The sequence below is a fragment of the Balearica regulorum genome, chromosome 1 (genome assembly GCF_011004875.1).
Source record: "Balearica regulorum gibbericeps isolate bBalReg1 chromosome 1, bBalReg1.pri, whole genome shotgun sequence".
Lineage (NCBI taxonomy): Eukaryota > Metazoa > Chordata > Aves > Gruiformes > Gruidae > Balearica > Balearica regulorum.
In genome coordinates this window covers 106,290,091-106,307,725 of record NC_046184.1, presented here as the reverse complement: position 1 = coordinate 106,307,725, position 17,635 = coordinate 106,290,091, and the positions used below count along the sequence as shown (strand labels likewise).

Sequence of the window (17,635 nt, the reverse complement as noted above, 5' to 3'; positions counted from 1 at the left end):
CACATTTCAAAAGAGTTTTTTTCCCCCCAAAAAAAGAAACGGTATCCTCCTACGGTCCCAGCCTCAGCAGATGAGCTGAATGGAAGTGCTCAAAAATCAGAGGTTCAAACTCTAAGCAGAGTAACTTGTAATTGGTAACAGGGCAACTCTAGGGAACATAGTAATGTATTCAAGCCTATTTTTTTTAAAAAATACCACATTTTAAACCACAGAAAAGTTAGCAGAGAATAGCCAGTATGCTAAAACTTAACATTTTAAAACATTTTACAGCACATGAGGCATGACCAGCAATACTGACCAGGTATTTGCTATAATTCCCTAAGGAAGCCAGGTATTTGACAGGTGATTAACCATTTTTAAGCTATGTTTACACTGTCGAGTGAATATGGTTAAACTTTAAAAATTGTTTTGAAAAAGTTGTGTACGTGGCTCTATTACTGCAGTATGCTAAACAAAGGTTTTATTTATAAACATTTGAAATAATTAGAATATTTTAATCTATTAGTGCTAAAGCCCAAATAATTTAAAGGATCTCTCTTACTGAAATACAAGTTTTGCTTTCCCCTTCATGTTTTAAGTCCCTTAATTAATACCTCTTAAAAGCATTTTTCCTTATGAAATCTGAAATAATGTGCCCTAGGCAGAATAAGGTGTTAAGCGAAAAGAATGAATTATCTGAAAGCATGAATTATCAAATATTTTAATATATTTATTTAACATTTCATTAATTCTAAATATAAGATTTACTACATGAAAGGTGCCCGGAGGTGAAAAAACAAAGTCAAACAAAAAGAAAACCTGTTTGCCAGTTCAAGCTACCTTGGCATATCGGATCTGCAACGCTCCTGTCTCCAACTGCTTGATGCGAGAGTCCTGGGTAGAAATGAGGATCCCATCCTTTTTCCAGAGGATAGTGGGCATTAAAGTGCCTGTGGCCACGCAGTTCAGTACCAAAGTACCATCTACAGCCACAGTCTGATTCACAGGACCCTGTCGAATGACAGGGGGAGGCCGGTCTGCAATCACTGCCCGAAGAAACAACAGGAAAGAGATTTCTGCAACTGGAAGCAATTTTCTAATCATCTAAGCAACAGCAGTTGCTTGAGGCTTTGAAACAAACTAAAGATAATTAAACAAGTAATTAAAATGCATTATTCAGGGTAGGGTACATTATAATGATGCACAACTACAGAATTTTAAAATGATACATGACACAGTATTTTCAGAAATTAAAGAAGCATTACATATTACATAGTGGTATCTGCTAGGCATTCTCTATTCCCAATGTCTTTATAAAGTGATAATGGAATGAGAAGGGACTTCCCAAATTCTTCATCAAGGCACAGATTTCACCTTGTTTATCTTCTATCACGTTGCAGGCCCATATAACAGAATTCATACTTTCAGCATTCAAAGACAGAGAAAAAGGAGGTGGGCAGGCAGGGGATAACCTGGCAAATATGTACTTCTTTAAAACATTTTACTTGGTAGCATCAACTTATCTTGGTGCTATCTCCTAATTGGGAGATGTCTAGCAGTAGGGTAAAACAAACACAAAGCTAATCAATAGGACCATATTAAAAATTTTCAACGAAGAAATATCTTTCCAGTAGTTTCTAACTTTTAGTCCTATGATGACTTAATCTGTCAATATGACTTCAAAGTCACAAAGAGAATCCCACAGTGTGTTTGCATCAAATTTAATGCATCTTTCAGACAATGATAATTAAATGTTATTCATGGGTAATTCAGTAACTGTGCACAGAAAGGTATAAAGCAGTCTCAGTATTCACAGAAAAAAGAATGATTGTCTACATGAGGGTTTGGGTTTTTTTCTTCATTATCCAGTGGATAATGAAAAAAAGAGGTAAAGGTATCTTACTGTGTTTCAGTGACCTCCTCTACCTGTACCATCCAACATGAAATGGACTGATGATCTGAAAATAACCCCAACTTTAAATGACATAAATCTGTTCAGCAGTGTCATGGGAGCTCACGCAACTTAAAAACAGGTTTGGTAGCTGAAGTATAAACCTGAAGTTCTGATAATTTGTGAACGTTAGAAATTTCTAAATTACTTTTCGTAACAACAGACAGGGTGTTAGTACTGCTTTTTTGGGCTAAATTCCAACTCCTGTAATTTCATTTGCATGTTCAAATGACACTCTCTGTTTCCAACTGCATAATTTATCCTTTACTTCTTGTCCCAACCTGTTGCAATGCACTGCAATGCACTGTGAGGCTCTTAGTATCTTCTTCTGCAGAGACGGTCAAAATAAGCTCACTTTTAGTTTGCATTTGACTTTGACAAGTTTGTAAAGAGCTTTGCAGTTGTCAATGGTAAGAAGATGACCGATCTCTACACAAGAAATCTAATGCCACTGAAATCCATGGCTAATTGAAGTGGCACTGAAGTTGATGGCAACTTCTATTACGGGTAGGAATACCAGGGTATCATTCCACGTATCCTGCCTGCCTTTACTTTTATAAAAGAACCAAAAAAATATTGTCCCAAGACATTATAGAAAACAACTACCCATCAGATCAATCCAGAGCATACAGTCATAATAAAGGAAATATATTTAAATTAATTTGATGTTTTCCAAGTTCAGATAGCATAGGTCATTAACAGGAAAACTTTTTAATTTTCTTATTTTACTTTTAAAAATTTATTTCTCACCTTCCCATGGCCTTCTCCCCAGTGAAAAATGGATAAAAGTGGATTAAGAAATGTGGCTTACCACCTGTGAGAGGATGCAGTCCTATTCCTCCAAACAATCTCAGTCCGGTGGGTATAAATAAACAATTTTATTTTCCAGGTTCACTGCATGTTTCTAGTACTGCATTATTTCTGTGTTTTCTATAGGGCAAAGGCCTAGTTTATGGAAACTCTTCTCAGACAACAGCTTCCCTCCCTTCAAAGTCTCTCCATAGACTGCCCTTATCCTCTTTGTCCATAAGTGCTAAGATTATTATTTTTTCTGTGTATCTTTGCTATTAAAAATATGAAGTATTTCTGATAATTGGCAAATTCGCCTCCCATCAGCATACATTACTCCTTGCAGTCATACTCCCTGTAGCTTTTACATCTTAATTTTTTAACTGCTCCTAAAAAGGAATGTATAATTATATTAATTTGTATGTTATTCTACTGACTTCCATACAGGTTGAGGTTTTTTCCTTGCTATACTGCAATATTAAAAAAAGGGGACAAAACCGGTAAATGGAGATGCTAAGCAAATGGACACATAATAATAAGGATAAAGAGCTAGGCAGCAAGCAACCTGAAAGTAAACTAAATCTAGTAGGGGAAGCTAAAAAGAGCCAGATAAATTAACAGATCTGACAAAAATCCATAAGCTAAATTATACTTAATAAATACAAAATGGAAATATAGTGTTACACAATATCCAAAATTTTAAGCCCCTGACAGAGATGGCCAAAACAGGATTTTTATGTTCAAAGACAAGTGCAATCCACATCTAATGCAACCCAAATTTCAAAGTAGTGTCACATCATCCCACTGCTGTCTTCAAATACAAATAAAAACTTGGAAATGATAAAATAAAGGTCTCATTACCATCAGTAACTTCCAAGTAGGCTTTTGTTATGATACTTCCTGCAACATTTAAAGTCTGGCAGATATAGTACCCAACATCAGATCTCTGGACATTGGTGATAGTGAGGTCTCCTGTCTGGGAAACTGAAAATCGGCTGGATGACTGAGGGGGCTGGTATGAGAAAAGTAGATTCTACAAGATGTATAGGAAAGAAAGTGGGGAAAAAAAGGGTTAAATAAATTCAAACATCAATAATACTAACTTTCATATATCTAAACAAATTCATCTTTTCACATTATACATAAAACTTTCTGCTCTACATATTGTAAGCATGTCTATACTACAATGCCAATAGATTTCATAGGGGTTTTTGTGATAAAATAGGTGCAGATATGCACATATAATTGTGTAATTATTTTGGGATTGCTCTAACACCCTCTATGGTCAAAGCTGGGCTTTACACAAAGTTTAACAGGCACTAGCAAAGATGTGATATGTGCAGATACCATAATGGTGCAAGCAACTGTGGTGAAGCTAATTTGCTTTAACGTCCTTTTTTTAGAATTTACTCCAGGGCATTCTATTTATTTCATTTAAATGCAGATGTTGGTTTACTTATTTGTATTTTAACTTTTGCCTTCCAAGAATGGAGCGGTTTTTTAAAAAGAGATGCTGTTTAGGTCTTTCTAATCATAGTGTTTGTGTCCTATAATGAATCTTATAATATAGAATTAAATCCTATGCCAGTTTCTACTTAGAGAGTTTTGGTATGAAATACATAGTATTTACCAACAGTGGTCAAAAATCAGAACTGCAATCAAAATAGTACAAGTCCTTTACACTAAATACTGATTCTGAATTTCTACCTCTGGCTGAACAACTTGTGAATGAGAATACTTTAAGGTCACAGAGGCTATTTTTTATCTCTCTGTCTTGCTTAACTACTTTTTTGCATTTCCAAAAATCATCCAAAGGAATGGGACACAACATCCTCTATTTCAGTATTAGCAAACCCTATTCATTGATCTCCTCCTCCAGTTCCCTCCATCATCACAAGTGGTCACCACTCAGCAGAGACAAAAATGCACCAGAAATATTATGTACTAGACAACATTTGGCAAAAAAAAAAAAAAAGGTCCAGGTCATACAAGAATACAAACATAATATACTGGCATACTTATACCATTGAAGATTATCATCTAAATTTGGTTAGCAGTCTAGTTGTACTTAGGTACTATACAGAAATGTTGCGAATGGAGTAAAGAAGCCAATCTCTAAGCGTTCTCAATTTCTCTGGCCTATTGTTTTTTAACACAAAGAACCCTGTCATATGCTGTTGCACCATTCATTCCTTATATTCACAGGAAAACCAGAATCCCGCATTCCTTCTTTCCTTCCAATAAAGAATACTCTGTGTCACGTCCCTCCTTCAAAAGATGACTCTGAAAGAAAACTGTGATTCTCTTGCAGTGCTATATTGTGTTTCACCCACTGGCTTTCCTTTACAAAGAAGCTGAAAATATTTTCCCCTCCCATTTAAATGAGGAAGCTGGGAGAAAAAGGTGACCTATTCAGGTATGACCTGTCTGCCAGCTGACTGCGGGGGAAAGCAGATCTCCTCAGCCCCAGACTAGAGTCCTACCCACGCAGTGATGCAGATCAATACAGCAAATGGTTCAGTTTGCCAGACACACACAAACACGTGGCAAACTAATAGCTGCACCATAAACCCAGAACCAAACTTTCCGAGCATTTGGGAGTGTTTGGGAGGTCAGACAAACTTCAGCATTAAGTCATCTCTTCATCTCTTAAAAGTTCTCCCTGGTAGGTGGAAAAAGATTTTCATAGTAGTGAAACACGGAATGTTTCTGGTTGTTTCATAGATTTATTTTTACATTCATGGAGAAAACGGGAGATTGAGCAAAACACAGATATCCTGTCTAGTAAGGCTGACATCACCTAGCATGCATGTGACTTAGAAGTAGAGAAGAAACATCCAGCATCTCCAAGCTCTAGACCTATTTTCCACATCTTTAAAACAATAATTACAATATTTTTCTCTCATGTGATATCATCTCTTCAAGAAACTGCCAGGAAGAAGGGACAGAAAAGCTGGTTTACCTGACTTCCCTCTCTCCGCCAAAAGATGGCTGGCTGGGGGTTTCCAGTTGCTTCACACTGGAAAGTCACCGTTCTCCCCAGTGCAGCTACCTGATCTCGAGGCTTTACAACAAACTGTGGAGGCTCTGAAAGGAAAATACCAAAAAAAAAAAAAAAAATCACACTACTATCAGAAGACCAAAGTTAGCCTATTTGAAAGCACAATTTGCCTACTGACTTTAAATGGCATAACACAGAATAGTTAAGTTTCTTTAATAAGGAGAGTTAGTGCAAAGACACGTCAGTCTCTAACAGCCACAGCTTCGGCATCACTCAGATCATCTTTTCTGTTGCTGGACCTCCCAATTAAAACTCCGACTGTGCATCACATGCTTTTATTACTGACCACTTATACGAGGAATTAAGTCCCACGCAGTTAATGAGACAACTTGTAGAGCAACAGTCACCAATACGAACAAATTTGTTCCAATTTCGTTTTTAAAAGGAGGAGTACGGCTACACGTCAGAAAGGAGAAACCTTTGAGGGACAGGTGGCCCACAGGCCACGCTTTGTCAAGGGCCGCAGTAAAAACTGTCGAGTAACTAGGAATTCAGACTTACATGCACAAAAGGCATTATCTTTGATTTAGGAAAGCTGAGGAGGGAAAAAGCCCTTAGTTGCTTAGATAAGAGACTTTTGATGTCCACGAGGTCTCAAAAAATTTTAAAGTCAAAAGCCTCAGAAATATTTTTGAACAAATTATAACCATTAAAAATACTCAGTCCAATTACTGAAGAGGAGTGGATTTAAAGGAACAGCAGAGCTAAATGTCTTCCTCATTTACATAGGCAAGGGCATGTTCAAACAAAATATATATGCAAATGAAGGCAAATTTGAAACATCTGCTCAGCCTAACATTATAAATACTGCCAACATTGTCCAAACTGTTTGATTTATGCAGACTTCAACAACCCCTTCATCCAGTAGTAAATAGAATGTCAAAAAATCATGTCAGTCACATTAAAAAAAAGTCAGCATAGATGACAGCATTAGATATTTTGATGGGGCTAGCACCGAAAAAAAAAAATCTAGCTTGTTTTATAGGCTGTTAACTCTCACTTCTTGAAAAATGTGCATTAAATGAAAGTCCATTTACTTACTAATTTCCAATTCCTTCTGATCATCTGTCCAAAACTAATTATGCTCTCTCTCTTCTTTGGGTTGAGAATAAAGGGCATGTTTTGAATCTGACTTTAATAACTGAAATGTTTTTGGTGGTTTTGTTGTGGGTTTTTTTCCTTTCAAACATCTATTTACAAGATTTTCCTTTAAAATAGAGTGTGAATCATATAATTTAAAGGTATCACTCAATGTGTTTTATAAACATCAAGTAAGTGTGACTTTCTCTAGAATGACTTCAGTAACACTCAAAGTCCTTTTTCAGAAAATGGCTTTCAGTGTTCCTGTGGGCCAATACTTTCGGTTATCCGTTCCTCATGCGTTTTATTTTGGCTCCCTATTGAGTTCATATTAGAATATACTCTTCCTACGACCCTCCTCTTTGGGAGGAATTTTTAAAGCACAACATACTATTATTTACATTTGGATGCAAATGCTACCTTTCCTAGAATTTCCTTACATAGGAAACTACCCAAAGTGAAGGTGAGATTGACCTACAGTAATTAGCAGACTTCAAAACATTTAGCTCCGAAACGTTCAACCAATGCCTTGGAAGAAGATGTGGGAAGACTTTGACATGACAGCATGTTTAATTTGGAATGGAAGGTGAAACCGCTGGGGGTTTGCCACAGGGTTGTGAGGTATGATGGGGAAAATGGAGATGAGGGAGAAGCACGTTTGTTATGCTGTTGGATTCCAATAACAAGAATAAATTTAGCATATAGTTAAATCTAGACCTTGCCTGGTTCTGTCCTAGTCTGTGACACAATGCCACACAAAATGGAACTGAGGGTTTCTAAATCCCATGGTAGGGCATAGGATTTGTAAGGTTTCAGGTTTCATTGAACGTGAGAATGAGTACAGCTATAAAGAGATTAAAATGGAGAAATAGCTAAATGCTTGTGATTCTAGTACCTGAAGGTACTAGACTGTTCAGGGACTACTGAACACAAAAAATGAGGGGAAATTCAGTCTTTCAGGTAACCATGGCAGAATTTATAAAATGTAAATAGGTATATGTTTCTCTAGATATTATTCTAAATATGTATTTTGTATACTATTCTAAATACAGAGGTGTATTATGCATATGTGTATTATTCTAAATCTATTGTCATTAAGGTAAATAATAGAAATTCTATCAGATTCAATGTCAGAAGAATTAAAACAGGGTCAAGTGAACTTGGCTATTAAAGTCCGTGTATTGGAAGCATTTTCACCATCTTTTTTTTTTTAACTTCAGTTTGCTTTCACACCTTAGATCACATACATGTGGTATGTGATGAATATACTCTAAAAGATGCTGAAATAATAATCCACTTAAGGAAAGAAAAACTTCTATCCTTGAGACCTTTAAAACAAAAATATTTTTTATAGAGCACTTTGAAGTTCAACTAGTACAGTCACTGAAGAAAAAGACATTAGGATTCGACTTGTTACATCATGTAAAAACAGACAGAAAGTTAGCAACCCATTACCTTTCTCTTTGCCATTAAGTTACCCATACTTCATGCAGAATTTATTCTGTGCGATGTGTCTTGTCAATAACAAGGAAAAGATGGGAGCTGACTGGTTGAAGGACATGGAAGGGGATGGATGGGAAGGGGAGGAGAAGTTCCCGTCACAGTGATACGATGATTAGAAGATGGCCAATAAAATTTCAACTTACCAGACACAACTAAAAACAAAAACAAAACAAAAAGAAAACATGGAATAAATAAAATTGAACAGATATGAAACAAAGCAAAGAATAAAGCAAAATTAAAAATAAAATAAAATAAAAAGGACCCTTGGTAAGGACCTTAGAAAGCACACATATATTCTGATATATGAAAAATAGGTTAAAAATGTTGAACCACATATTTTAATTTGATTTTTAAGCAGAAGACTCTATCAAATACTGAAAGCAGGCTGTAGAGGAAAACGGGTAGCAGACTAAAATAATGGTCAGGGACCCTGGGTTCTACTCCAAGCCTTTCCAATGAACTGTTACGTAACCTTGAGTAAAATTTCTTTTTTCATAGCAGCATTATTTCTCTGCATCAAGAGCTTTCCATGGTAAAATGAACTTGAAATCTCCAGTCAATCTCCAAAATTGCTGAAATGGAACAGTGACATTTACACCCTTTCTAAAGCATCCAAGTATCTACAAATGGAAAAAAAAACTTTTCTGAGGCTAATACCTATTACAAAGGAAGTTTATTAAAAAATTATTAATACGCTGAGGCATGTAGCCCACACACCAATCTTTTCAGTATAAAATTGCTGTATCGAGGTCATAATGCTCAGTATTAAACTGTAAATGCAAACTAAACCACAATAAAAATAGTTTTAAAAGATTCTTAACCATTTTCTTCCCTCCCACCCCAAACCTCTATTTCACTTTATTAAAAAACAGATTTATTGCAAAACATTATATTTCTCAACAGAATTTCCTAGTGGTAAATTATCTAATATTAAATTATCTTTCAACTATAGTTGAAAATTTTCATAAACTTTGAAATGGCACAGATCCTGGCAGGCTAATTTCGCTTATGGAAGAAAGGCATGTTAAAAAGCGTTCCAACCACCTATCTCAGTAATTGAAAGAACAGATTGAAAATAAAAATGTAAAAATAATACATTTCTAAAATACACACAGATGCTGGCAAAAAAGTGAATCAAAAAAGGATGGGCAGTATAATTACAGTAAAAGTAAAAAAATACCTGATTTTTTAAATGCATGTTACAAATACCAAGCCCTGCAACACTTTGGTCTTATCGCTTGATGTTGAGAGTAAACCAACTACTGTTCAGTGGGGTACACTTTCATATAGAGTAGGTAAGCACCTGCAATACACCATCCTCTGATAACACCCATGGAGGAAACTAATAATACCCACTCTGCCAAAATTCATTAGGCATGAGGAATACTGGCTTACTGTTCAAATAAATACAGAGGACTCCAGGTGTATAATGAAAATGAAGCCGAAGGAGAATCAGATATAATATTGGAATTTGGATCACGTTGAAGCCAAGAAACTGCAACTGAATGCGCCAAAACCAGATCATACAGAAAATTTGGTTTTTATGTTACTAGAGACATTTTTTTAGGAAATAATCCCAAACATAGGAAGTTGAGATTACCATTTTTCAAAGCTTTGATTTTCAATTTTAAGGAAGTATTCTGAATGTACTTTAGTCGTCTTTATGTTTGCGGGTTCAGTATTTCTCAAAGAGAAAATCAGCGTGTATCATTCTGCTGAGATTATCCTGGCAAGTCTATGATTGGTAAGAGGAGTGGCGAAGAAATAATACACAAGAATTCCTGAGAGAAATATGCTTATCCCCAAGACTCAGCTCCTAGCTACTCTTGATCATGTTTAAGTACATTACCCAGTAACCACTACTTTTTAACTGAAAAGCTCTCTACTAAACTTGCAATTACAGTCTGACCTACTCTGGAATTAGAAATGCTTCTCCATAAAACACATCTCACATTCTACATGAAATAGGCTGATAAGAGACTTAATGGGATGCAATTCTTGAACAGAGGAAATAACTATAAATTACCCATTTTCCATTACTTGAGTAGTGCCAAAAAGAGAAAAGTTCAACCTTCTTGGTAGCAACGCAAAGCTGCCTAAGCCCTCTACTGAAAGCTCACTTGAAAATTTCTAACAGATAGATATCTGTCTTGGTTGCTCAATTACATTCCTACAAATTAAATTAACTTGTAAGAAGTGCTGAATTTCCACTTTTCTTTTTACCAGACGGTTCTGTTATTGTAGGTCAAAAATAACCCTGTCAAGCAAATGTATTTTTTTGCCCACCTGTAAAAACAGAGGGGATACAGATATATGAAAATAAATCCCTGCAGAAACAGGGCATCGCATTGGTTGCAAATCTGCGGCAAGGGCAAAGGGCGAAATTTCATAGAAAAATTTAAACAGTTCTGTCAGAGGGACATCATGTGGTTTAAAAGAACAACAATAATAGTAACAACTACAACAAAGACCACTTTCTTAGTTTGATTTACATATTATTGATATCTAAGGTTATTAAAACTGAGAAGTAAGTAGTTTTTCCTCTATTATGGCACATTTTACTTGACAGCATTTTCAATTATAAATAAATTAATTTTCCCTGTGCTAATCGTGGCTTTTCACATGGCAATTAGGGGGAATAACCTGTTTGTAAAGACAGGAAGGTAGCATGCAAAACCACAAATACCAAAGGAATAATATTTTTTGCCTTTCAAATAATTTCCTTGACGCATGAGGTTTTTCAGGGAAGATATTTCCAATCGCTGAACAAAAAACAAAAGAAAAGCAGTTTCCAGACTAGTGACGTGATCGTTTAATGCCTTATTCTTGCCAGCAATCCTATCAACCTCACTGGGACTATTGGTATCATTAAATACACTCGCAGGAGTAGGAATTTGCAGTTTTAGGACTCAAACTACAGACTAGTATAGCTGCCAGATGTTAATGGAGCAACTATTGTATTTGACAGATGTAGTATTGTAGGGTCACAGGATAATCAGGCTGGAAGTAACCAAGAGGTCTCTAGTCCAACCTCTTGCTCAAGTGGGGTCAGCTATGGGGGTGAGACCAGGTTGCACAGGGCTTGATCCATTCGGGTCCCAAGGACTGAGAAAGCACAGCCTCCCTGGGCAACCTGCTCCACTGCTTGCCTGTCCACGCAGTGCAGAAATTTGTCCTTACAGCCAGCCTCGATCTCCCTTGTTTCAATTTACATCCATTGTCTCTTGTCCTCCCACCGTGCACCGCTGCGAAGAGCCTAGCTCCGTCTTACCGACAACCTCTCTGCAGGTACTGGGGGCGGCTGTAATGTCCCCCCACCCCAATCTCCTCCATCTCTCCTCCAAGCTGAGCAAACACCATTCTCTCAGCCCTTCCTCACAGGACATCATGTACATATGAGACCTCCGCACACTGTATGTAATGCCTAGATCTCTAAATAACGCATTTGGTAATTCTTCTCACAAAGGCGAATGCAAATGCTGATCTAGTGTTTCTCTGTAACTCACTGGTTTCCTCATATTTGCAATTAAATATTACAGAGCTGTGTCTATTTCTTAGTCTGATATTGGACAAGCTATAAGCGTCAAGTATGCCATTCTTGAAAGCTGTGGTAGTAATTATTTATCTCAAAAAGAGTAAAAATTGTAGAAATTTTCATTCATTTATACTAATAAGGTGCTTTTGAGATCCTGAGATTCAAAGTGGTACTTAATTACTAAACAGTATTTTGTTCTGCATATTAAATACTCATTAGTTATTGTTCTAACTATTATTATTTATGAATACCTTCCAGGTGCTCAGAAGATATCTTGTTATTCAGCTGACACAAGCTGAATACTTTTGATTTAAGTTCAATGTGTTTCATTTTTGATTATTTAAATAAAAATCTCCATGTCTTCAATAACTGCTTGACACCCTTATACCATATAGAGGCTATTATAAAGGAAGCAAGAAACTATAATTCTACACCAGAGAAATGAAACTATCCCAATCTTCAGGTGAATAATTACATACAACAATCAAGCTCATATACAGTCTTCAGCTTCTGTATAAATCCTTTGCCGTATGATTGATCTAGGAAATGGCAGTCACAATGAGATTTAGATTGCTTCCAATTAATTTTGTGATCCATTAATCCCAGCTCAAGTGAAAAATATCAGAGGTTGCATGTGCCTGTAGAAACAAATGGGATGCGAGTATGAGCCTATGTGCTAGAAGAGACAGCGGACTTTGGGAGCAGGCGTTTCTGATGTGGTTGGCCAGGCACAGACCAGACAGTGCGAGAGGAGAAACTCCAGAGCTACCAACAGAGATACTATAGAGAGCGCTGCATTATCTGTGACGGAGCATTGCGGTTCTACAGAATGGCTGAAACTCAGCTGTTTATAATCTCTGTAATGAATGCGTGGGTGAGAAACCCACTGTCTATAATCTTTGTCTGAAATGCGTGGGTACAGAAAATTTGGGCACTAGAGTTACATGCAGAGGAAATGTGAGAGTCTGAATACGTTTAGCAAACTGGTCAAGCTCTGACTGCTCACTCCTTAAAAAAAAAAATAAAGAAATTCTGAACCATTTTATTTTCCAATTCCTTCCCTAATTCCAAACAAAACCTCGGATGAAAAGCGGCCAACCTCTTCTGTTCATAACTACGTTTCGTTGCTAAGCCTGCTAAACTCTGAAATCTAATTAACTACTTTTTTACTCTCAAGTATCTGAACAAGGGTCATTGAATGCCTTTCTGCAACATGACCACCAGAAATTTATGTTGGTGTTTTGCAAAAATTATTATTAAGGGAGATAGTTTAAGACAATATGCCATGTTTCATTTCCTATCTAGTGATTTGTAGGCTATTTGTTCTTATCAAAGCAATCTGAAACACCCAATATCCTTGATATGCACATCTCTCTGCAGTCATTTGTGGAAAGTATCACTTTCTACACAGAAATAAACAAAGGCCAAAATCTCTTGTTCTGAAAAAATATAAATGCTGCCATTCAGCTGTCTCCTGGCTTCACCCTGTGAAAAATATGGGAAAATAACACCAGGTACATTACAAAAGAATTGGGGTATATCGCTTTTCATCCTCATTGGTTTCTCTATTTTCAGCTGCCACTTCTTGAGGTCTAGATAGATATATATATAAAATTCATATTTTCCCAGATTTTCTTCTAAAATTGACATTCATGTAAGACCAGACTGAGAACCCTTAGTCACCATGAATGCTTTCACGGTACGCAGTCCCAGAGCATGAAGAGTGATTCAGTACAGTACAAACTTCTGAGGAAAGGTCTAACAGTCTGACGCCAAGCATGCCACAGCCATATAGTTGAGTCAAAATGCTTACATGAGATTTTTGATGTTTCAAATCAAAAGTGATGACTTGTAATTCCAAAACCCCAGCAAGGCAGTGATCATGGTTTATTACATTTAGGTTGACTAGAAAAATTCTGTTTTGGATTGCTGCAGATGTGTCAGATAAGCACTTCTTAAGTTTAAAGGAACAAGTGACTACGGTAACTTCGAAGTTACCAAAGGCAAGAAGACAGAAGTCTAACTGATTGGAAAAGAAACAGATTAATGGTTTTCTGTAACGGTACTGTAAGAAAGAGTATGAAATTAAGAAAGCAAGCAGTTGACTGAGTGTTAAGAAAAATAGTTCTGATAGTAAGATCACCTTTAGAAATAGTGGAAATGTAGAAACCTGTAACAATGTTTTGGATTCATGCACAGAAAAGCTTATAAGGGAAAAATCTCAGCATCAACTAGCTGCCGTGTTCCTCAACATACTTCCCAAAGAGTTTTTATTTGTATTAATCTATTTTTTGTTTACAATTGACCCACGCTGACCCATCTGTTAGTGCAGGCTCCTCATGTGCTGGGCAGTAAGTTAGAAACAGGCGGGCTAGAGTCTGTGCCCTACACAAAAGTGCCCCTCTGAGGGTGCCGGCACTTCTCACTGTGCACTTACCCGGCTGCACCCTGAGCCAGCGGCTACGAGACAGCTGCAGTCTGCAAACCTGGTAGCCACATCGCCAGGACACTTTGGCCACACAGGGCAGAATATATGCTCTCATTTTCAGCACAGGGTGCATGCCTGGCAGGCTGGATGTAGCTTATACACCTCTTGACTTGGTACTCAGAGAAAAAGGGCAGGTGCCCGTGTGTACCCAGGAGAGCTAACGTGCTCTAGGAGAAAGCGGTCTGAGTCTGACGACGAAAAAAGGCAAGTATTGCTCCTTGGTGCTGACAGTACAAATAAAGCCTTGAAAATATAATTGCATTTAGAGCTGGTACACATACCAGGGGGACAACACAGGCAAGGGTATGACTTTCGAACATGTACCTAAACATGTACGTCACAACACATGCAGCATGGCAGTTCAACATCATCAACTCCAGATACAATTTCAGAGATCAACTTAAAGTGCCATGGATTCAAAATCAACGATTCTCCCTCCTGCAGCAGAGCAGGAGGGTATCTGTTCTCAGCTCTGCGGTGGGAGCAACAGGCAACGAGTTTGTTGGTTTCATTATTGGCATTACACCGTCACTAAGCTCCTCTGCTCTCTTTGATGGCTTAAACTCCACCCTCTGCTGATAAACAGCACAAGACCTGTGCATTAACCAAACCTCCTGCTTAGCTGCTATTCTGTTTTCAAGAGCTATCAAATGGTATTTTGGCACCTTATGGATTACTGGCCATTTTGAGATTTAATTTAGGCTGAGAGGTGTTTCCCTCCTCAACTCTAAATGATGGGGCTGGGCAGTAGAGTCTCGCTCCCTATCAGCTGTGTCTCAGTTGTGGAACTATATTATCTTAATGTCTGCTTCACAGCAGGCTAATGAATCTTCCCTTTAAACCATTTAAAAAATCAAGATGAAAAGGGCTACATGAGTGTGTGTGTGCATATGCGTGTGTGGGAAGGAACCTACTGCAAAAATTTGTGGGAAGAGAACAGCGTGTAAAATGTACTCACAGGAGATTTTTTGATTTGCAGCTGATTTTTGCTGATACTAGCTACAAAATAAAGTTCATAATCTCTCTTTCTGCAGGAGTCAATGAAGATTTCCATGATAAAAACTAAAAATGTGGAAATAGACTTTGCGGTGTGGTTTTAAAAGGTAGCACTTCTCAGGTTAATGCATGTAGCATGCAGTTTAAAACGTTTATAAATCCTATAGTCATTGCCTTGAGGTGACAAGACAAATCTGAAATATGGGGGATTAGAAGACAAAGAGAGGGAAAGAAGGATTTAACGTCTTCCAGAAGTTCCTCTCCTAGTCTCCCCTCCCCCTTCCTTGCTCTAAGTCCTCCTAAACCATCCTATAAACCAAATACAATTTAGAGAGCACACTTAAGACAAGTCTAATTCCATCTATTTAAAAACTAGAGTCATGCAGTGAACTGTGGAGTCCTGTTTCCCAGGCTTCTCTTTTCAGAGGAGAGTTGTCTTCCCTGTGTTTAAAAAGAAATGAGGTAATTTGGGGCACTGCTGCAACCTAAGTAGTTGTGGCTACAAATATTTATACTAAAGCCTTTTAAAAGAGTGAAAAAAGATAGACGAATTTCAAATAAGCTGTGCGGTAGTGCAAAAAGATTATTATAGCTGGATACTATTTGAAGAATTCTTAGGTGCTTCCTACAGCATTTTTTGACTTACAGTAAAAGATAGTAGAGCTGAAAAGGAAAGAGAGTGGGATTTTTTCCCCAGCTGTTTATGATAGCACAGTTTTCCTCTTGGAAAAGAAGTACTTGAAATCCATAGCAACCTTCTTATTATAAGTCAAAGCTATTTGTGAAAAGTGGCCAAAGCCCCATGATCAATAGATACCAAACATGCACTAAAAAATGGAAGGACAATAAATCTCTACAGTGCAGTGACTTTTGATCATTGAAAAATGTTATTTTGGGCATGCAATACTCAGTGAGGAATACTGTTAACCGAAACAGATACTATTTCAACAGAAATCTGGATTTCTTTTTATGGGCACACCACATCCCTCACATAGAGACAACCAAAGTCTACATATGGGACACTAATACCTGAACTTACTTTTTAATAATGTTAACAGGAAGGTAACTGTGACATATTAACAAATTTTAATTATAGGTAGCAAAAAATACAACTTACAAGAATTCTTTACAAGATGGAATTAGCTATCCGGTACTGGGAATTTTTACTGTGATGGAGATAGAAAAAGGAACAAGCTGCTTAAGGAAATAAACACAATGTGCAGAAATAAAAAAAAATCAGAGACACTCAGCCTAATTTTCATACAGTGAAGCAGTGGTTCACCTCTGCTAAAAGATGACAATGCTATCTAAAATTGCTGTTAGTCTGAAACAAAAGCGTTGCCGCATCTATGATGGCCTAGGAATATTAGCAAACGTGTTTTGACGTTAAGTCTTTAGTTAGGTTAGCCACACTCTTCAAGGAAAAAAATCTGACAAGATGTAAGCACCCAAGAACTCGGAAGGGAGACGTACAGAAAAGGCCATCAGACCTTGCTGGTGGAAGACTGGACCACAGCAGAACTCTCAGGTGACTTCTTCCTCCGTACTGAGAGCCAAGTATGAATGTGCTACCTTAACTGTCAAAAGACAGAGTGCCTCTTTAATTTGAGGAGAAGCAAGTCTTAAGTGGGCTCTCATTATGCCACCGAAAGATGCAAAGAGAACAGAATCGTCTTCAATGCTGTGTTTAGAGAGCATAGGACATTTATGAGAACAAGACAAGCAACCCGATGTCCATCCAGACAGCTTTGGTTTTTTGTTTCTCAACACTCTCATCCTATTCCATACTTAAATGGAAAAAAAAATTCACTCCAAACTTTGGGAATTAATGTCTGGTCACAGGTACAAGAGGAGCATGCAGAAAATAAGGTGAGCAGTTTAACCCAAAGAGGCTGTTGTTTTCTTGCACTGGAAGATGCTGATACTGAGCCTGCTAGGTGATCTAGTTCGTTTATAAAGACTGCAAGATATTTTATTACCAGTTCTTCAGTGTTATTCAGCACCTAAAAATAAAATATTTCAGTGCTCAAATAAAACATAATTCATAGTAACAAATGGTACTCAAAACAGCTTATCAAAATAGGGTTTGAATCCACTGTTATTGTAAGTAAGTCAGCCTTTTTTTCTGAAGAACCAATTCGGAGATGACTGATTTTAATGATGCATGTAAACTAACAAAAATAAGGAAGCACACTATAATCACTGTATAGTCCTTGTGAAAATTACTTAGAGGCAATAAACAAGGCAAAAATA

The 17,635-nt window shown here is 37.2% G+C and overlaps 1 protein-coding gene across 3 annotated transcripts in view; it reads right to left on the bottom strand.

Moving 5' to 3' along the window:
- The window catches only part of ROBO1 (roundabout guidance receptor 1), a 313,399-nt gene that overhangs the window by 57,605 nt on the left and 238,159 nt on the right, over nt 1–17,635 (bottom strand). For all 3 annotated transcript variants that reach the window (XM_075769520.1, XM_075769537.1, XM_075769530.1), the window contains exons 7-9: nt 5,682–5,806; nt 3,581–3,752; nt 820–1,025 (exon numbers count right to left, since the gene is read on the bottom strand). In XM_075769520.1, the coding sequence (XP_075625635.1) occupies nt 820–1,025; nt 3,581–3,752; nt 5,682–5,806 (503 nt within the window). The remainder of the gene's footprint in view (nt 1–819; nt 1,026–3,580; nt 3,753–5,681; nt 5,807–17,635) is intronic.